Here is a 22,439-nt window from a genome sequence, read left to right as displayed (position 1 = left end):
GGAGCTGGGTCGTAACTCGTTTTTATGATACTTACTTTGGCTTAGGCAACTTAATCAATGTATGAGGTTTTTAAATTCTTCCCTGTAATGATTTCTGACAGCTTTCATGTCAGAGCATTGCTTTGTGCAGAAACAGACGAAGCACAGGTTTCATCCGTGTATGTAGTCCAGTGTGATATTTATAGTGACAAACGCTTTCTGCACTTTTTCTGTGAAAGCAAATTGTGTGTGTGTGTGTTAGTCATATCTGTATAAATTCGTGAGAAATGCCAAAAAGAATCACTGAAGTGATCTGTATAACAAAAAAAAAAAAAACCGCTTTCAGGAGATCCAAGAAATATTAAATGCTTTGTCATAGCCTTGCACAGATTTAATCCCCAGAAGAGCAAGGATTTGAAGCTGTACTTAGATTTCTTGTTTTAATTTGAGAGCAGTGCTGGTATCATGGGTCATGCACTGGAAAGAAAAACTGGAGATGCTCATATACACAGACAGAAGCATCTGGTGAGAACACTAATGAGCTCTAACAGTGCTGTCAGTGAGTTTGTTTTGATTAAGTCTGCCAATCTATATCTGGTGATGAAGCCTGTTAGGGCCTCTAAAAGTTAAGTAGCAGAAATAGTTTAAATAATAAATAGAATGGAAAAATTCAGCGAGATACTGGTTACTTATAAATTCATATTGCTATATCATGTTTAATGTTATCCTAATAAACTTATAGTAGGGAATTCAGCTTGTTCTCAGTAGGAATCTATTGAGGCAGCTTGTTATAAAGAGGAAGAACAAATGAGAAAATCAGTGGATTTGGGATTCTCTCATTCTTCCTCATCTGAAGAAACAAAATTGAGTAACTGAAATCAAGTTGCATTGAGCTTTACACTGGTTTTCTTATGCATTGTTTGGAAGAAAATTCAGATTAATCAGATCAAGAGTATGCAACTCTTTTCTATATGACCATCCCAGGCACTATTATGTAATCTGTAGTTTATTGGAACATGTTGGAGGCTCCCTAATACATAAAACTATCCCCTGGCAGCTGCTTTGGTTCCTTGTTTGTTAACTTTAGACGTGTTTGCCCCAGGTCATCCTGTGTTTAATGCTGGCTGCCAGACGTTGCGAAAGCAATTTTGCAGGAGTGTCTGAAAGCGTCTCTCATCCATGGGTCCTGTGTACCTAACTGTTGCCCACTATACTTATACCCCAGCAGTTTTAATCTTCCCCCAAAATATATAATGGCTATTCAGAATCCCTTCTGCTATTCAGAATGACTCCTGGTGTCTTGGATTTTATATTTTGTGTCTGTGTGTCTGCTTCTTTGGTCCCCGTGGTGCCTTGAAGAAAATGGATACACTAGATCCCTCTTCATGTCAGTGCAAACAAAAAGGATAATATCCAATCTTAATGATTGGAAAAGTACTTACTGAAGCAGAAATTCTCTTTTTGCTGCTTCTCATGAAGTGGAGAAGCCACAACTGCAGGTCTTCTGAGGCTCCTAGGCTGATTGTGCTCACTGCACCTTTTCGCAGGCTGTTCACATTTTATCTGCTTTAATCCCAGGTGCAAACCAACCAAGAGAAATAAAATTAATTCATACTTTCTTTTCCATATTTTTGCAGTCTTAAAGCCTCTGCTAAAGCATGTGCTTCTATTTGTGTATCTCTTAATTCCTCTCTCACTGCTGCTTCGCATGCAAGTGCTAGAAAATATTCTAGTCCAGAATGTCAGTTCCTTACTTCTGTTGAGGGCTATTTACTTGCAGGAAATAAGTGGTGCTCAAGAGTCCTGCCATGGATACTTTGTGAAGCAAATGGATCTCCTTGTTCTTTGCTGCCCTAGTGCATCAGGATTCTGTGTTTAAAAAGTCTGTTCAAAAATTTTATATGTATATCATAACCAGAAAAAGAATGTGTTTGATTTTCTGGCACTTGCCCACTTGGTTATATTGTAGACAGAAAAAGTGTCTTCTTTGCATGCTGCTGGGCTCAGGCAACAGTGACAGTGAGATTCTTGGCTGAAAATCACGTTGCTTTCTTGGCTAGGACCTCATAAAGCTTTATGCAAAAATGTCATAAACTCCCACTGAAATTCCATAAACACAGTGTGGTTTCATTCGGCAAAGATCCTGCCCTGTATGCAAGACTCTCTCAAGATCGCTCCTCACCCAACCTGGAGAAACTGTGCAGCTGCAAGCCAAGGCCCCAGGAGAGAGGGAGAATTGTGTGCTAGACCCATCTGGACTCTACTGGTAGGAACTCTCCGTGGCACCAGCATTGTTAGAAGTGTATCTCTAATCTGAGAAGGAGTTTCTGTGACCCTAAAGCTTTCAGGGATGCCAGGAAGGGGTTCATAAGAGCAGAAGTGAGCTGCTTCCAGCTACACATGTTGTGCACTGTAATGCGCGTGGATATGCACACATGTATGCATAAAGGTAATTGAAAATGGTAACAATCCTTATTGCTTTGTGATTGGTCCTCACTGTATGAAATATGTACATTATTCTTCATACACAAAGTTGATTCCTGTGAGTCACGGTGGGGACTATGCAAATACCTTGGAAAAGAAAATGTGTTTCTCAGCTGAACTTGACAAGCAGATAAGGCAATCAGTGTGCACTTCACTGCGTATGAAGGGTCTATAAAAAAGACCAGTTGCTGAAACCTTAAAAAATACAGGGGTTTGGGTAGTTTCCATGGAGACAGCTTGATAGTTATGTTGTAGCAGCCAACACTAATTACACCATCTAATTGTTAGAAAGACATCAGTCTCCATAACAACTCCTTTGTGTGCTGCATGACCACTAAGCTGAGTGACACAGGCTCCCTGGGGCACTGATGCAGTTTAAGAAAGCTGTCTTGTAAGAACAGCTGAGACTTGTTGGAGATTTTGAGTCTCCAGGTAATGGAAAACTTCAGTATTTTAAGAGGCAGTGTATAGGGCTGCAGTTGTGTATCCATTGAAAACGCTAGCTACACAGCTTTTGGACATAACAAATAAGTCACACAAATAAGTACATACAGTTATGTGTTATGACTTGGAGGAAGTATTGCAGCAGTTTTCATCTGTGCTCGATATAATCAATCCAGTCTTAGCAGACATTAATTGATAGATTGAGCCCTAAGAGATGCTCTGAATTAGTTTGCTTCCTTTTATCCATTATGATATCCATTTGAAGTATACATTTGGTATTGTCATTTTCTTGAACATAAAGCTAACAGTAGAAGCACTAGCTTGGAGTATGTCTTTGGAAGGTACTTTTTCACTCCTACTGCTGACAAACTGTCTCTATATGCTTGACAGTAGAAAATTACAATTTAAAACTAAATTTTGTCAAATCTAAAAGAGTTTTGAATTGCAGAGGAGGGAGGTTCATTGCTTCCTCTGCATAATAGATTCCTAGTCTCTCAAGTTTTTATTTGGTCTCCTGGAGTTACTTATATATGGAGAGCTGAGGTTGGTAGATGAATCATAAGTGTGACAAAAAGAATGAGAACTGTTTTGGAAATAATTTCCGCTGCTAATGCACTGATGTAAATGCCAAAATTACATGGCAGAACTGCACACTATGTAACATACTAATGTAGAAGGTTTCAAAGCTAGCTAAGGCTGGGCTTCTAAAAATGAGCAAGAACAGCCACGTTCTTCTCCTTTGCTGGTTCCCTGTTCTTTTCCGGATCTGGATTGCTAGCTGCCTTGTTGATTCACCTTCATGGGTGAAATGTCTCCAGACTGTCTCGCAGCTCTTGAGGGTAATCGTTGACCTCTCTCATAGGCACTTGGTGTCACACTTCAGGTGGCTTCCTTCAGAAACTTCTCATGTTTACAAGCTGCTGCTCTCTGAAATGGGGCTCCGTGTCTTTCCCTTCTTCCCCACCTTGGACCTGATCCCTGCCGGATCTCAAGTGCATTAATTTCTCAGTCTAACTATGTACACCTGTTTAAGGATTAGATTTTGACTTTCAACAAAAGTCAGCAAACAACCATAGGGCTCTGGGGAACTCAGACTAAATGGCATACGTCCTGTTCCTCAAATATGTGGTGCTCAGGGAAATCACATAGGCTTCAGACAATCTCAGGAGATGTGAGTTGTTCTTGACCTATACATGGCTGGCATGGACAGAAAGAGGGCAGAGTCCAGCTTTTTCCATGTGTGTTACTATGGATGGTTGTTCTAAGGAGCCAGAAGGGAATGGGTCTGCCTTGCAGAGGCTTCCTCACCCTTTATGAGGGAATGGGAGACCAAGACTATGGTCAGCTATAGTCACTTCTTTCGCTGTCTTCCCATGCGTGGGACATGCAGGAACTGCTGAGGCCCACAAGGCTAAGTGTATAACCTTGTGACATTGCTCATAAAATGCATTACTCAGAATTGATCAGCTGTGTAAATGTTTTGAAAAAACTTTTTTCAAGTATCATATTTTTTAATGTTTCTGATGGAATATTTTGACCTTTTGTAATAGTGAATGGTTAGAAAGCCCTGGATAGACTTTTGTTTTTGAATGGAAAAATAAAACCTTAAAGAATACCAATTCTTCCTTGCAGTCCTTAGCATAATAATAATAATAATAGCATGTCACTTACTTTCCATTACATCATTGCTAAAACAGCATAAACACACCAAAGAATGTCAATGCAGAGACTGCGTCTCTGTTATTGTTGGGTTATATGGAAAGGAGTCAGTAGGGAGATTTAGTTATCTGGTCTGGGAATTATTTGTTTATGAAGCAGGCTTTCCCAAAGGAGTCGTGAGATGGGAAATACAATAGGAAATGGACTTTATACATGCACAGAAATACCAAAACTGTAAGTGTCATGCGGGAGAGAGGTTGATGGAAACTTGCTATTTTTGCTAACAGATTTTTTTAAAAAAACTTGATTACGCATCCCAAAGTTTCCTATGCTATTTCGATACTACTGATATCCTCCACAGAGTCCTGAGTTAAGTCATGGCAGAAAAATGTTTTACATCTGATAATGCTGACAAGGAACATAAGCACTTCAGGTGTTTCTATTGATTTTAACAATGGAAAATTGCATTTTTATTGCTTTTAACTAAAACAGTCCCCTTAAGCCAGGCAACCTCATTGGTTCTCACAATCTCCTTGAACCCTTTGAGCAATATTTGGGCTTTCCATGCATAAGTAAAGCAGCATGTGTAGGATCTGTTCTCTTATAGCAGTGATACTGGGGACAAGAAACGGTTTGAAGATGCACACAAAAACCGCACAGGTCTTGAACTGACAGTGGCCTCAATCTGCAGTGTTCAGCCTGAGACCTTTGGGCAATCTGGCATGGAAAGAACAATCTCTGAGAATGTGTGCAGCATCCTACCCAGCACCCCTTTACAGCAAAGTACTCCAGATGTGATTAGTCCTGAGCTAGTCCCCATCTGGGTCATTTGAGTCAGTTGTGTAATGACTTCAGAGTGCACAACTGGGTGGGTGTTCACCTACTTGATGTCTGCGTGGATAAGAAAAGTTCACTGTTGGCTTCCCAGGTTGCTCAGGGGATATTTACTGCTCTCAGTCTTCAGGTCTGTTCTGTGAAATTATTGTCTGATATAGAACAATACCGAAGCACATGGCTTTGGGCTGAGTGTCCAGCTGACTCGTAAAAAGACATTCAGGTTTTGTGATGCGTGGGAACACACTGATGTAGCCTGTAACAAATGCCTTTGGCCCCATTTTTTTGCCTTAGTCACCTGATTGTTGAAGTTGACGTTCAAAAGTCGTGGTTCCTTGAACTATGTTCTCTTGCACTTTGAGAGAGATCGAACTGACAGTGGTTGAAAGAATCAGCCTGATTAATTTGGACTTTAGTAAGAATTATGAAATGGTGCACATAAAGTAGCTAAATGCTGAAGAGTCATCACAGCCACTGAGCAGTCTATTATTAAAAAACACCGTCTGCTGGAACCAACTTTTTCTTTTCTCCTGAGTGCCAGCTGAGCCACCACTGAGCCACTGCTGTGGAAGTCATGGTCCACCTTTGAGGAGTTTGGAACTGCATCCTCTCCTGCCGTTGGTCAGAGGTCCTGATACTGCAAGGCAGTTACAGTAACAGTTCCTGGCTGATCTGGCTGTGGGCCACCCATTGGCATCTAGCACTTGGGAAGAAGATGGACATAGGCAGATGCTGAGCTTGGTCCTTCCCAGGAAGCCAGCTCCTTTTGTGCCAGATATACATAGCAAACTGTCAGTTTGCCTATTACATTCACTGCTGTATTGGGTCCGGCTGAGCTTAAGTTCATTTCCCCACAGTAGCCCTCACAATGCTGTGCTTTGCATTGGTATCTAGAGGGGAGTTGATAACACACCAGTGTTTTGGCTACTGCTGAGCAGGGCAGGCACAGCATCAGCACTGTAACATTCCTTCCACAATCGAGGGCAAGATCCTGGGAGGGGACCCAAGTAGGGCAGCTGACCCAAACTGACCAAAGGGATATTCTGTACCATATGACGTCAGCTCCGATATAAAAGCTAAGGCACAGAGCAGGAAGGTGGACGTTTTTTGTCTCCAATGGCTGCCTGCTGAGGAACCATCACATGTACCGAAGCCCTGCTTCTTGGGAGTGGCTGACCATCACTGTTCCTGGGAAGTAAAGGATAAACCCTGGTATCTTTCACTTCTGCATGCGCAAGCTTCACTTCACTTTTTACTTTAAATAAACTACCTTATCCCAACCCACAAGTTGGGGTTTTTTTCTACCTTACTGTCTCCCCTGTCCTGCTGGGAAGGGGAGTGATAGAGCAGCTGGGTGGACACCTGGCATCCAGCCAAGGTCAACCCACCACAACTGCTTACGTGTGACAATGAAAAGCACGGTCTTCTTATCTGGGTTATCAGTCTCTGTCTCTTTATGGTAATTTCTATTTCATGATCTCATTAGGTGAAGAGTAACTTGCCGAAAGGCTAGTTCTTTCTGAGCTTAACATAAGATGAAGTGTATTTTATTGTGGTATTTTACAGCAGCAGAGGGTTAGTACAGCTGACTGCTCCCCAGAACTGAAAATCAGTGCTTTCCAAATCAGATAGAAAAAGTAATTGTTTAACACAGTGTATGATATTACTGACCAGTAGAATTTAAGGCATCAAACAGAAGATAATACTGAGACTGAGTAAAGGTAGAGAGATGTATATTTTTTACAGGTTCAAAGGGTTCCAGTGACTGAGTTGCTAGTAATTTCAGCAGAAGCAGACATTATATGGAAATATTTCTAAGACAGCAGTGGAAAGATTAATGAACTGCATGCCATGGGATGGAAGTTTTGCATCAACTAAGATCAAGATGCAAATAACATCCTTTCCTCTACTGTGCGCATTGACTGCAGACTTGATGCATTAGGGGAGATCATAAATTCTCCTGAATTCTCTGCCATCAACCAATAGTTGACTAAACAAACCCTCAGTCCCATCCAGTTGGTGTCTGCAATCCTGGTAGATAGGACACTTCATAGCTGTTGTTGTTGCTATTGCAATGCTTACTCCGTTAGACAAATATTTAATAATTCACAACATAAGAACAAGATGATGAATCACATTGCCCTGCCAGCTTCTGAGCTCAGAAGTTTCAGGGGAGAGACCTAATGTCAGGAGCAGTTTAAGGCCTTTGCAGTAATGAGGCAGCATATAAGGGAAAGAGACTCCTTGACAGGCTGAAAAGCTACAGGAAAAGTAGTTAAGCATTATAATGCAGGAAGCATTTACACGAAACAGGAGGTGTTGGGTCTTAAGTTTGGTGTAACCTGGAAATACAAATGTATTTCAGCTTTTGGTCATATATACGTACATTAACAGTCAGTCCGGTAATAGCAAGAATAGGAAAAAAGGTTCTTGGTGATATCAAAGAAAATCAAATTTATTTGGCCTAAAGAAGCCTTCTCATGTCCCTCGTTAAATGACTTCTGTTGTCCTTGCTTGACAAAGCTTCAGCATGGATTGTGCCTCTCATTTGTAGAACTGACCTAAACGGATACTTAGTCTGGTGCATGTACACACACCTGTTTGAATCATGATTGATGGTGTTTCCATATCAGCAAAGCGTGCTTCAGGGAGAATGTACAAGAATTGCACAGGGTTTTCCCTTTGTCCCCTTAGTACAGAACTGTAACTGAGAGTAATAATAGTATCTGGATTTACAGATTGTGACATTTAAGAGAAATATTTCAATATGAGCAGAGGTACTGTTAAAATTGAGTTCTGTACTACAACCACTCTATAGGCTGAAGACTGGTGGCACTTCTCCAGCTATCTCTAGTTACAGGAAGGGGAAATGTATGTTTTGGCCATTATCTCCAGGAGCAGAGGGCAAATGCTTCTTGTTTTGACTTTGGCTTTGACAGAAAGTCTGATCTTTATGTTTGACTGAAGATGGGGTGTAGTGGCTACTTGATATTCAAAAAGAAATAGCTACCATAATTTTCAACCCAATGTGGTATTTTACAAGGAGCAAAGAGTTTTTTTTTCTTTAAAAGTCTCACTTTTTTTGAGGAAAGCAAAATGAATTGTAATGTGCTTGTAATAGTTCAATCTTCTCTCATCTGTGGTGTACATTTATATATTTCAATGGTATATATGTAGTATATGTTTATATATGAATGATAGATACATGTTTTATACATTGATAGATGTAGGCCTTTCTGAAAAGGAGGAGTCTTGTCTTGCCTTGCCTTGTTCCTGTCTGATCATTGTAAATATGATCATGATATCCTGCTTCTCCTAAGAGGAGAATGTTCTTACACAGATCCTATTAATTACACTCAGTAACACACATATCCTTCTTTACTTACTTTACTTTAACATGGTAAGTTGTTTCTGCAACACAAAATAATTGCCATGTCTTTCTCTGTGGTGGCTCATGTAAGGTTTAAATAAAGAGATAGTGCAGAGCCAAGAAAATGAAGGTATTGTCACAAATTAGAAGAGCTGTCTGTGAGCTATACATGAAATCTTTGTATGGCTGAGAGCTGTAAGACAGGTGCCACATATCTTAAAGAGGTGAAGGCAGAGGATTCTCTAGAAGTGATTCAGAGGCAAGAGACATGAGTTTTTCTGAGCCCTTTCTGAATTGTGGAATGGGGCTGGGCACACAGCTGGGTTTCAGAATGACCTACTAACCACAGCTTCCCTAATGGCTCATTTTCTCCTGCAGCCAAACTGCTAATGAGATGCATGCACTACAAGAACAATAGCTTGGCCATTTTCATCTTATGAGGAATTAAAAAATTATGAAGTTACACAGTAGTTCAGCAGTTCTTTTGGTATTCACAGGATGCTTGGGGCTAAAAACTAGTTACTATAGAATATTAATCTGAAAGTATTGTATGTTAGTCATACACAGTTCATGTACTAATCTGGTAAGACAGAATGCTGGATGACTTTAAGGAAGCTGATACAACCACCTGTTGCTCCAATCTTGGACTTGCAGAATCTTGGACTTGCAGAATCAGCATCATGGTTGTGTTGGTCATCAAATCCTGGAAATGAAAAGAACTTACAGAAAACAGCACCAAAACCAAATCTTCATAAATGAGATAGAAAGTAGAGGATGGATACGAAATTCTTTGAATACTGCGTCTACATATGGGTATCTAGCCATAGAAATGCAGAGGATTATCTGCCCTCTAAATGCATACTAGGGATAATTAAGAAATCAACTTTTATTATAGCAGTTGAAAAGCTGATATATAGAAATACTCCTTTGCAATACAGAGATTATTGTTTTAGGCATTGGTAAAGTGAGAAAAAAAACCACTTTAAAATATGTAGGGGATTTTAAGCTTTGTCAGAAGTTAATTTTTATGAAAACCAGATAGATTCATTTACCCAAGAATTAAGTTTTGTCATTATCATGAGGCATTTGACTGCTAAGGCATGTTTAAACGTTGGCTACTTTTGAGTCATAATACATGGAATTGATTGTGTTCTTAACCCCTGGAATTTACCATTATTGTTGTAATAATACTCAAAAAAAAAAAAAAAAGAAGAATAAAATATAAGGAAAGGGCAGAAGAGAGTGACCAAAAACTCATTTGAGAAAAAAGAGACTTTAGGGAAGATGGAGATGAGTGCAGGCATTTAGGCAAATAAGAAATAAAGATTCTAAAAGAAATTTGCAGCAACTGGAAAAACTTCTGTGTGGCTGGATCAAAGCTCTGTGGATCATGAAGTTACTGACTCTGTCACCGTTGTCATGGTGCCACTGTTGCCATGGTGCCAGCAGCACCAGATTATCCTTTAGGGAACAGCCTGTGTGTCAGAAGGGTTAAAGGGTTTTCTTCCTTCAGGAGAGCTGAGCAGAGTCCGCCTATAAGTGATGTGCACCTAAGTGTGCTGTAATGCACAAACTCATTGCAGTGTCCCCTGATTTCATAGACTGACGGTCTCCAGTTAAGTCTGTCAGAGAATGAAAACCCTTAGGGCATGTCTGCACTTTGGTCAGGCTGTGAGGGTACGCAGCAGACATGCTTAAGTTAGCTTTAAACTAATAGGGAGAATTGAGAAGGAAACCTGGTTTGCTTTCCCCCCTCCTTCAATGTATTTTACTTTGGATTGTTTCTTTCCCTTGTTTTGGCTGCTCAGCTTTTCAGGTAGAATCATGGCATTGCTGTTTCCTTTGGGAAGAGCCATTATTTTGGTGGTTCAAGGCTAAAACTTAATTACCTTTCCTTGGAAAAAGGCATATATCTGCTTAAGATCCATCCTTGTCAGTGCATTAATTAGTAGTGCTCCTTCAGGGGCTGTGTTATCACCTGAAGCCTGTAGGTTAAGCAGCATATATTGTCTTGCTTTTCAACTGGTAACAGCAGACCCCAGAGCAAAGTTGAAAACTCTCACAGTTCGTTTCATTGTATTGATTAATACAACTAAATCAATAGCTAGAGGGAGGAGGCTTTACAGGAGAGTTGGTCAGAGGAATTTTGCCTGCATTTACTGTATCTCTTTTTTAACTAGAGATTGTTTGCAAAAAGCCTTTGAGCTTCTAGAAATGATTGCACAGAAAGCCTTGTCATTGCAATAGGCAATATACTTGAAAGCTTCCAGGGAGGTTTTTATTTCTGGGTAGGTCATCCCCAAAGCTGACCTGAAATTGAACAGCTAATGCTACTTTGATTTTGGTCTGGTTCTGCATGCAGCATTCATTCAGATACTTAATTCTGCTCAGGATGGAGGAGAACTGTTCACAGCATCTGTAGCTGTTAATGGTACTTTATTTTGATTGATGATCATGGGGGAAAAATATTACTTTTTTTCTACACAGTTTGTATTTTTTTCCCCTATGCTATTTACAAGCAATCCTGCTGTCCTTGACATTAGTTCTAGTCCCATCCTGTCTTTCTTATGAGGGAGGATGTGTACCATGTCTGTCATCTTTAGGAGGGATTTTTGCTGCCAACTAATGGCAGGTTTCCAGTGATGGTACCAGCCTTCCACAATCAGTGAGCTTACCGGTGGTCTTATTGGTGCCTCTCCTTGTTCACTGCTGACTTTCTGCAGTTTGAAACCTCACAATCACCACCTGCTCTATGAAGATCTCATCTCAAGTCTGGTTTATTTCAAAAAGATTTGTCAGTACATGCTGGACCACTTCAGTCAGGGTTTGGACAAGGGAGATCTCAGTCCCTCAGTGTTTTTCCATGTATTTACCTGTCCCATTTCAATGCCTTCATCTGTCATGTGTTTCTGTAGCTACTGAATGTCTATGAATGAAAGTATTCCTGCTAGGGTGCAGAGAATTTACCCATCTGGCGATGTTTGGTTGCCTTAAATTTGGATATAGCAAAGCCAAGGAGAGCTAGATAGAGATGGCTTGTAGACAAGCTGAGATGAAAAATGTGTGCAAACAGAGGAATGATATTAATAGCTTAGAAAATTCATGTGAATTAATGAATACGGAAGACGGCATTAAAATATTAGCTATTCCTTTTTTTCTATTCTGAAGATTTTTGGTTTGTTTTTGCTATACTTCCACATCTGACATAACATTTTGTGTGCACATATGTACATATGTTTACGTAAACATATGTACAAAAGAGATGTAACTCTGAAATCTGGGAAATTATTTCAGTGGCTCTCCTTCAAGAAACAAAAGATTATGTGTTTTTACTGATGTTTACCTGCTGCAATTTTTACCTTTTTGGTAGTACTGGATTATCTTGGTGTAGCTGTTTTCAGTGTCACTAACAGTGATCCATTTCCCTGGTGATTTTTGATGATTATCTTAGCAGCTGGTTAAACCACGCAGAAGAGGGACAAAACGAATATTATGTCTATAAAAAGCTTGATATTGCTTTAATTCCAACAGTAGAATGAAAACAAAGGTTATGTACATCAGAAGCTTTTTCCTGATGTTTTGAGAAGACGATCTGATGGTAAATAGAATGATTTATTTTGAACAGTGAGTGAACTTGATGAGCTGTTTCAAAACACTGTCTTTGGAAAAAATACGCGTTTTTGTAAGGACAGAGGTTTTGGCAGTTTGGGGAAGTGAGGTTACAAGGATTGGCTCTGTGTGCACAAATTAAGGAAAACTTTTGTAAAGTATTCTGTGTTCACTTACAGCGAGAACTATGACATTTAACTTTTTAACAGTTTAAAAGTATCAGAGGCAACATACTTTTTATGTGGTGTGTACAAGTATGGTTGTAATATTAACAAATCATGGTCATGTCAGGACTAAATCCCCCCCCATATCTTTCCATTTCAAATAGGAAGATTAAATCAGAATCTAAAATTTGAAAATGTCCTCATCTGTGTTCTTGGCTGTATAAACAATATGTTCTTGAACAGCTCAGAAATGCTAGATATTCAGAAGCTACAGCCAGCTTCTGCAGCTTGAAAATCTTTTTCTAAAGTAATTGTAAAGTCAGGGATGAAAGGAATCAATGATAATTTTGTCAAGAATGACACATTTATCTAGCCCAGTGCTGGCTGGTTTTAACTGATCAAGATTTGACACACTAGTAGCTGTGGTATAACCACAGCTGGTCAATGGGGAAGGCAAGACAGAGAAGAATACAGAGTTCCACATTCCTGTATCTCCCTGGATGCAAGTTCCTGCTTTGCCAAGGACCAGGAACCCTTAGAATGCCATCAGACTTACCAGAGTTTTCTGATGTTATGTGTTCAAGAAAAAGATCTAATAGGGATGTTGGCTCAATAGTGATCTTGCCTTTTCTTAAGATCCTTCAGCAAGAAATTCTCCAAACAGCCTATATTTTTTTATTTTGTAATCTATAAAACTAAATTAATTTCTAATTCTGACATAAATTCCATTTTCCCCCAATTTTTTTAAACAACATTTATGAAACAAATTTTACTGTCACTTCTGAATCCTTTTTCTTATCTGATCATGATGTGATTAGGAGAAAGGAGATCATTCATGCCATGAGTTGTGCAGGGGTCTGTCTATCCAAGTTTCTTGGGAACTCTTTAAAGATAGTAGTAATAGTGCGTCCCTCCACTCCCGAGTCACTAAAGCAGATTTACAAAAACCAGATGCATGAGAGCATATTCTTTCCTATACCTACTTTTTTCCTGTTCAAAGGTGATTTTGAATGCTGGATTTGTCCCTACTCTACAACAAGTTCTTCCACACATTAGGATGTTCGTGCTTTATGGATCTTAGTCTGTTACCCAGATCTTCAATGATGCTGTTGTTTTTCTAGTAGCCAGTAATTCAGCCTGATAAGTGGCAAACTGGAACTCTGGAATTAACTCCTTTCTTCTCTTTGGATCCTGAAGATGGGCACTGTGTTGTTCTTGAGAACAGCTTGTTAAATGTAAATGACAATGTAAACAGTGTATGGGATGTTTTATGGCATCCAGGCCTGTCTTTGCTTCCCAGAATGATGTTGATCCCTGAAGTTTTCACCCTTTTCTGTGGGGATGGGGACCTGAATTTCGGAATGTCCTCCGATACCTCTTAACTGGCTGAGTTGCCCTCTGTTTTTTTCTCCTGGTTCTTGTTCAGTCCCTGTATTATTACCTGACTATTCAGGCCCAGTCTTTTGTGTGGAGGAGATCAGCCCACTCTCCTCTTATGCACAGACCTCTTCCTAGGTAAGTATCCATCACAAGGATATGCTGATACACCGTGTAAAGAACTAGAACTGGTTTGATTGAGATAACAAACACAGTTTGAAATGCCAAGACTTTTAATAATTTTTAAAATTACTTGTAAATAACACAGTGATTGAAACTACAGAAATAGTTGAAAACAAGAAAAATAAGTGTTAATAAAGTGTTCCTTTAAATGGGTCTTTTTTCCAAAATACAATGGAATGACACACTAAATTTAGATTTATTTTAGGAAATAATTTTTTAACCTTTTTTTTTTCTTTTTGGTGCAAGGAAGGGTTTGAAGTGATTTCTTAAGATAAAATTCAGCTCCCATGGAAATGTTTTGTTAAGTGATGCTCCACTTGGATTTTTTTCCTAATCATGGAAAGCTGTGTCAGAATTTTGGGAGAAACTTTCAGGATATGGATGTTTTTAAAGTAGCTTTTGCAATACTGCCTGCTCACAGTTCCTTCAAGCAAATAAATAAACAGAGTCTATGGAGCTCCTCCTGTTTCTAAAATAGTCGATGTTCAACCATCCAATCTGTATAATTTGATAGAATAGTGACTGTATATCAAAATCTTCAGGACCTTTGTTCAAAATGGGTGCATTATAGCTGAATAAAATTTTCCTTTCCATCTCTTAATTTTAAAGATTCAGCATCAAAATATATTTGGAAATCATTAACTTTAGTTTGCCCTTTAACTTGCTTTCTTTTGTCTTGCAAGCTCATTCCTTTTCCTAAGGCATCTAAATGCCTAGGAGGACAACTGTGACCTTTAAAGTGAAGAAAGAGAGATTACTGCACTTAGCTTGTTGTGATTTGGGGTTTTTTTTAAAGGCCATTCAGAACATCAATGTAGGTGGGTTTTTTTCAAACTAAATGTGCACTTAAAACACTTCAGAAGATGCTGAAATGTACTTAAAGGAAAATTACCTTCTGTACTATGTGCCTAGATTTTAGATTTTTCCCTGGAACAAATTATATAGTTAGCTTCTCTGAAGACTTGTTTTTCATTTTTAAATATATTCCTCTTTCAAGGTAAACAATCAAAGGTGGACATTTTAGCAATGTGTTTTCCTTTTGGTTTGTTTTGTGGTTTGTTTTTTTTTTTCCTTACACACGCTTACTTCCAACCCACATTTTGTCTGTCTTTGGCACTGAGACAGTCTTACATAATTTTTAAAAAATACAGCCGTGTTCAGCTATAATAGTCCAAGAGGCTACAGCCTTCATTTTTGCAGAGGTTTGGGATGATCGCAGTAGAATGGTGTATTGTTTCTGATAAGGCCTGTGTTGGGAGGGTTCTTAAATGCCTGTTTCTCTGCTGTTGGCCTCGATTCTCAAGTTTCTAATAAACAAGGCACTACAAGGGAGTGGGTGACACAACTTTAAGTTGTGCCACTTCTCAAGTACAGCTCTTCAGTTTTTTTTGGGAGAAGAGCTTAAAGAAAAGAATGCTCTGTAGATACCACAGCTGCCATACTTTGTTCATTTCTGTTGACGTGCTTGGTAATTAGTATTGTATATTTTTATGTAATGAATTAACGTTAACCTAAAATAAACTCAGTACAGTTAATTCTACAAGCATTCACACTGATGTAAATGAGAAATAGTTCCTTGTAGGTCAATGCATCTGCTGCAATGTGTGTAAGGAGAGAATCCAGCCTGCTATAACAAGATGTGAATGTATTTTAGAGCGCTGCATTTGAACTGATGGATATCTAGCCTCGGAGCTGTATTTAGGTAAAGTGCATGAAAGATTCAGCTCCTGAATGGTTAAATTCCACTGTTTTGAGTAGGTGTCGGCTCTCTCTGGCTGCAAATGACTATGCATGTGCACAGTTGCAATATGATCTGCTTGAGTTTTGAAGAATAATTCTATGTTTATGACTTGTTCTTTGTCAGTCTCTTTTTGGTACATATATTTAGTTGTATGTTTGCTTGTATGTATACATAAAAGAGTGTAGGAGTAGAGCTGATACACATCTCTGATTTTCCCTTGGAATAGGGGCTCACTTTTTCCGTTGGCTTTACGCTTTACATCATTGCCTGTGTTATACACTACTGCAGTTGGCAGTGTGAAAATACTTAAGTCAGATGAAATTAGTATCAGGAGGTATGTCTGTGATTGTATTGATACCAGCAATTTTGCATTTGTGCAGGAATGGAGTGGGTCTGCAGTCTTGTGGTATCCTGCCTGGATCAAGTCCATCTCCTGCTTCATTTCCTCTGTCAGGTGCCTGGTCTATGGGCAAATGGAGAAGAATCAGAGTGTGATTTATGGTAATGTCTAGGAAGGAGAAAAGCCATCTGTATGCCTGACTCTTCCTAAAGTAGGAAACATCCCCAGATAGGCCAGAGGAGGTATTCACTGTGTAGTCCCCATTGGGCACCGTCGCTCCTGTGTGGCGCATACTACCGTTGCATGGTCTCACTGCTAGCTTTAGATTATTGTCCCCTCTCCAGCTAACTCTTAGAGTGGGGCTGGAGAAGTGACATACAACCACCTCTTCTTCATCTGCCGCTGCTGCTTGTGATCCTGCACTGATTATATTCCAGGCAGATTCAGAACCCAACTTTTAAAATGTGGCCGTAACAAATGTAGTAGGTATTGACTGATACACTGTTAGTCCAAGCTCTGGTGCACAGAATCCACTATGAAATGGTATTTGCTTCCCTAATGCACACATAGTAGTGTTTTAATAAGTAATAGATTACGGAATGAAGTTTCTGCTGTCTCCCCTGGGAGTCAACTAGGCAAACAACGATTAGGAAATCTTAGCTGATAATTGTTTAAATGTTTTGTTTCTTAATTTCATCTTTTTCCTTGGGCAATTTTGTATTATCCTAAATAGTTCCTTTCATTCCTCAGTGCTTGTGTTTTCCAAGTATTTGTAAACCACTACCAAGTCTTCCTTTCCCACAGGCATTGCTTATCCTAACTGTTGACTGAAAATCAATCCCCCCATCTAATGACTCTGTCACTGTTCTTTGAACTCTTTCCATTTTACATTATCCATCTGGCAACAAAATGTCCAAAACTGCACACAGGCTGCAGATGTGGTAGCTCTGTAGCTGCTGAGGCAGGGATCTGTATGTCAAGATCTAGCTGTTTCTGGGATCAGTACTAGGAAAGTATAAAATCATTTCTCTTCAGCTTCTCTGCCCAGGACACCTTGTGGTAATGAGAGATTTGTGATATAAACCTACCGAAGTTGTGGGTTTTTCCTTTACCCTATACTCTGATAATTTTTCTTTTTTTATTTTTTTTAATACACCCATAAACACATTTTAAACTCTCATTCTCCTCAAAAATGCGAGGCTTTCCAAACATGGGATCTGACTGCTCTCCCCAGTCTGTTGTTGGCAAGTAAAAGCCAGCAGGCTTCTATGCCAGGCCAGGTGGGATGTGTGATAGAACCCTGCTCTGGTTCCCTGCCCTCCCTCTGCTGTGTCCTGGGTTCTATAGGAGTCAGAATTGAACTGTGATGCATGACTGTCATACTGTTTTCTCCACTGGTTTCCCAGCCTGATGTTTTGCAGCACGTTTTGCCCACGTTTTCTCAGCAATACCCCACAATCAGGTTCCTGCCCTAAGCTAACTGTGCAGCTCTTGTGTCCCTGTCTGCTGGGTCCTTTTCTGCTCTTTCTGACCTGTCTCCAACTGGCTGAGGGGGAAAGGAGGTGCCTGTATGTGGTCTCTGTACTTACATTGGGAAGAAGGCTGGGCAGGAGGGTAAACTCTGTCTTCAGCGATGCCTCGCTGTTTATCACAGACCCATTTGGTTTCTCTTGTACATTGACTGTCTATTTTAGGTACTGCATCTACTGCTTAAGAAAACAAAAGAAAAAATAAAAGGAAAAAATATGACTGCATATACAGAAATTATTCCAGTTTTCATTTGTGATAGTACAAGTTCATAAAGTGGTTTTTTGTTGTTGTTGTTTTGTTTTTTTTTTCAATTTAACAGGTTATCACTGCTAGCTTATCACCATTCTTCTTTGCCATGACTGCCAATGTACTAACAATTTCTTGGTAAGTGCCTACACGAGCTTTTTTCTTAACAGTAAAAATGAATTTCCATACAGTGCTTTGTGTGGAAATACTTTTAAATGTCAAGTTCTATTGCTGCCAGTATTATTTTGCATGTAAGGAGAACCAGGTGTGCAGTGATGGATGCAGTACAGTAATAAGAAGAGTGTTTCTTCTGCCTCTGTGGGAGAACATGGACATTTTGGATGTTAAGCCTTGCCACAATTCACTCAGCATGTTTTACTGCTAGGCAAATAGATGCAATAGGCAAATAAATGACCCATCAAAGTCATGCTACAATTTAGTGGCAGAATTGGAAATAAAACACTGGAGCCGAGGTTTGCTGACATCGTTTTAACCAAAAGGGTGCATTCAAGTTTCCCTAACACACTGTGTACTGTGAATGCATAAAATGAAAACAGTAGAAAGTAACGATGATAAACTTTTTCCAAAGCTGTATCTGGATTTTGAAATGTGTGGCCACACATTATGAATCACCTAACCTGAATTTTTTTAGGTAGTAATGTAAAGGATTGTGGTGCAAGCTCCTTTGGTCAAAGGCAGTGTTTTTGATCTGTGTTTGTATAGCACTCAGCAAAAGGGAATCACAGACCATGGCTGATGCTCCTAAATGCTTCTGCTGTGCAAATAACATCTCAATATGGGATTAGGCATGTATCTCTGAGGATGGCTTTGTTAATGGAAATAAAAATCTGCTTTCTTTTGGAAAGCTTTAGTCTTCCTTTTTGTACCTTACAGTTTGATTGCCATCCTAAAGACTAAGCTCTGCACTGAGTGGAATTAGCATATTCTTTTTTCAGGTGTGATAAAATTGTTACAGAAAGAAGAATCTCAGTGCAAACCAGCCCCGTCTACCTGTGTGTGAATATGCATTCCTATGTGTATTTTAGGCACATGTAATCTCGAGTGCTGAAATAAGTTGTGTATTTTTTTTAGTGCTAGGAATACACGTGACCTGTGTGTAAGAGACTAAACTAGTATCAATGCACCTACAACACTCCTAGTCGAGGCCATTAACTTGCTGCTCTTCACCGTGTTTTACATGTGTTTGTGCAGGTCTATCATGTGCGTGCTAGAGGTAGGCTCGGATTAAATATATGTATTCACTGACACGTGTACTAAAAAATAATGTATACCTTTGTTAATGTGAGCACGTGGACCCATGTAGTTGCACACATACCACATGCCCTGTATGCACTTCAAGTTATATAAATGATGGACACTTCTGTATGTTTAAGAGAAACTTTGCTTTAGCCCTTGGGCCACTGTTACACTTTGATTGTCATAATTCAAAAAGAAAACCATTTCTTTTATTTATTTTTTTAATTTGAATTCTCATATTGCTTGTGCATCGGCAGTGTCTTGGCTTATCAGCAAAACTTTGGGAATGGTTTTTTAGATCATAGCAGCTGCAGAACACTCATGAGATCATTAATCACTGAGGATTTTAGTGTTGGTTCAGTGTTGTCATGGAAAATATCATACGTTAATTTTTGAATGACAGGCAAATGCAGTTAGCTGTCACCCCACTATAAGCAGAAGCTGAAGGATTTGCCAGATGGTAAATTGAAGGTAAATCAAGGGTTGGCATTTAGCCGTGGTTTTTGCTCTGCTTTATCTTGAAGATATAACAATGGTTTCTAGTGGCCTAGTAATCTGGCTTCTTCTTCTCTTCTGTAGGATGTATGATATTAAAGAACAGTTTAGATGCAGGCATCTTTTTACGGAATGGGGCTGTGCAGTTTACTGTCTTTTGTACAGAATTGCCAGTCTAATTTTTGGGATGGTATGTCAAAGTTAGGTTTGTTTTTTAAAGTCTCTGTTAAAAATTTGGAAAATTACTCTGTAGAAATGGGAAAAAAAAATTTCTAAGTCTCTGTTGATTTTAGGTCTTCTACATGAAGTGTTTTGGTTTGGGTTTTTTTTCTTTAGGATAAAGAATACATTATCCAACCTTAGTTTCCAAAGAAATTAATGCAGAGTGTATGTTTATAACTGGAGATGAAATCCAGGCAAGACAGTGGGGTTAATCCTCTCCAAAGAAAAGCGCTCGAAGGTTGTTAGTGATCGCAGGCAACCAGACTCAAGTGGTTTAGATCTTTTCGAAAAACTTGCAGCCCTCTCAGCCCTTTGCTCCTTGTTGGTAATTCCACACCAAAGGTAGTCTGTCTCCCCAGTGGACTGTCTACAGACTGTCTGTAGCACCTACTTTCCAGGGCTGTTCACTGTGTAATTGTAAGATACTGTGCTGTTGTTATACAATATTTTTTCCCTCTCAGAACAAGGGCAATTATGTGGTTTTTAAAACAGCTCACTAAAGCTATGATTTAAGTGAATGTAATACTATTAGACCAAAGAGCCTTCAGCCTTACATGCCTTTTTTTTATCTTCCCAAGGAAAAAAAAAGCCCTCTTACAAATGAACTTAACAGGAGTTTGTTTTGTTTATAAAGTTCATTAAGGAGCTTTTCTGTTTCATAAGCTAATTAAGCCATGAGGCCAAGATGAAAGGTCAGTACACTTAGCTTTGCACTGTTATAAAAGGGAAGAAGAGTCGGCATCCTACCATATTCTTGTCATCTATGATAGATAGCAGAGAGAGGATATTTGGGGATTAACTATTGAATGGATTGAATGGGTTGATAGCATATTTCAGTGAAGGTTTCTGTAAAACCATTCATCCTGCTTCTAGCCTGAGTCTTGGAGGGAGGTGTTATTGCCTCCACTACTCTGTGAGCAGCACAGGAAGCGCTTGGGCATGTGTGCCATTTTGGATGGTGCAGGTTCTTTCACCGTGTACTGCACAAAGAGAGGCAAACACGAGCATTTCTGCTGGCCTCACTGTGCCAATGGGATCACACCAGAGCAAAAGTATTTTTCCCAAATTTCCTTAGTACCCAAAACCTAGGCTTTACATCTCCCCTGACATTATCAAGTGGCAAGTTTTCAGGACAGAACACAAACAGAAAGAGGGAATCATTAAGCTAATGAGGTTCAAATCCCTTGCCTTCCTTTCCTATTCTTGCTAGTGTGGAGCTATTCTTGTAACTAGGGGCAACCTTCTCTATTTAGATTTCTGTCTATGCATTTTCACTGAATACCATCAGCACTAAAATATAGGAAAGGTTGTTTCTGATCCGATCAGTTAAATAAGACATTTTGGGTTTCAGCATTTTCTTAGCAAGGCAAGTGAAAAAAAATCACCTGGGTTACTGTCTCTAGGTTGAAATGTGTTTAGGTAAAACAATACCTTTGTTGTATCAAGTAGAGGGACTTGCCTGATGCTAAATTTGTGGTGTACTCTGTTTACAGCCTTGTAATCAGTGGAGTTGGAGAAGCATTGCTTGTTTACACTGAAAGGACAGGCACATAAAGAAGAACCAGATTTCGCCAGCTGGAAAAGAGCTGACTTGCAGCCTAGAGACACTGTGATGAAAAAAATTGCGGCAGCAGGAATGAAGAAGTGCAACCAAACATGAGGAAAGAGATCTATTGTTTTTTCATTAAGAAAGAAAAGCTGTGCTATTAATAGTGCTGGTAAGGAAGCTGCATAGTTGGCAAGATGATAAGGAGCCTTTGCCTCAAAGCACAAGACAAACTATATCAGATTGATGTGGTAAAGGAAAAAAATGCACTGTCTCATGCTGATGGCTCCGTGTGAGAACCTCTCAGTAGCAGCTTCTTGCACAGGGAACTAAACTCAGGAAAAGCAACATTCCACACTGGATGCCCCCAGTTTTTTTTTTATTGGAAGCTGACAGCAGGTCATACCAAGCAATGTCAGAGCCCAGATCCTGCCATAAATTCAGGATCCGGAAGGATGGATTTTGTCTCCAACTGTTCTGTAAGCAGCAAGCTGCCACACGCAGGTCTCTGGTCACGTCGTCTGAACTGGCACAGGGACGGAGGCCAAGGGGCTTCTGGAGATAATCCCCTTCTGGAACTGCAGCAGTTTGACAGCTTTGCAGAAAGGGAAAATCAGCAATAAATCTCAATATCTGTAGTGATTGCTCTTTGTGAGTTTTTTTTCCTCTTCCATTCTCTGAGATTTCTCTTGAACTCTGCAAATTTTTGTTGACTGGTGGGGTTGGAGGGACACATACTGTTCCCAGCAGTGGTTTGTCTCTTAAATTATTGCAAGAGGCAACAAAGATTATGAACCTTTACAGTCATAAAGACTGTAAAGCAATTCGTCTCAAGAGTTCTTAAAATAATTTCATTTCAGGTTGCTAAATGGCTGTTAGAAACTAGTCTTGATATATTAGAACCTACAAAAACAATCTGTATGAAAGTAATATTAAATGACAAGGTGATAAGATTGAGG

The 22,439-nt window shown here is 39.5% G+C and overlaps 1 protein-coding gene across 4 annotated transcripts in view; it reads left to right on the top strand.

Moving 5' to 3' along the window:
- TMEM241 (transmembrane protein 241) overlaps positions 1–22,118 on the top strand; it is a 56,660-nt gene extending 34,542 nt beyond the window's left edge. The window contains exons 14-16 of one of the 4 annotated variants that reach the window (XM_039382132.1): positions 18,034–18,098; positions 19,173–19,194; positions 21,428–22,118. In XM_039382132.1, the coding sequence (XP_039238066.1) occupies positions 18,034–18,098; positions 19,173–19,194; positions 21,428–21,472 (132 nt within the window). In that variant the 3' untranslated portion in view covers positions 21,473–22,118. The other 3 variants (XM_027715862.2, XM_027715866.2, XM_039382134.1) reach the window with 3 other exon arrangements.
- The last annotated feature ends 321 nt before the right edge of the window (positions 22,119–22,439 follow it).

This window comes from Pipra filicauda, unplaced genomic scaffold (genome assembly GCF_003945595.2).
Source record: "Pipra filicauda isolate LSUMZ 115617 unplaced genomic scaffold, ASM394559v2 scaffold259_size1095435_pilon, whole genome shotgun sequence".
Classification (NCBI taxonomy): Eukaryota; Metazoa; Chordata; class Aves; order Passeriformes; family Pipridae; genus Pipra; species Pipra filicauda.
Note: the sequence above shows the minus strand (reverse complement) of the source record. Positions and strands in the feature narration are given on the sequence as shown.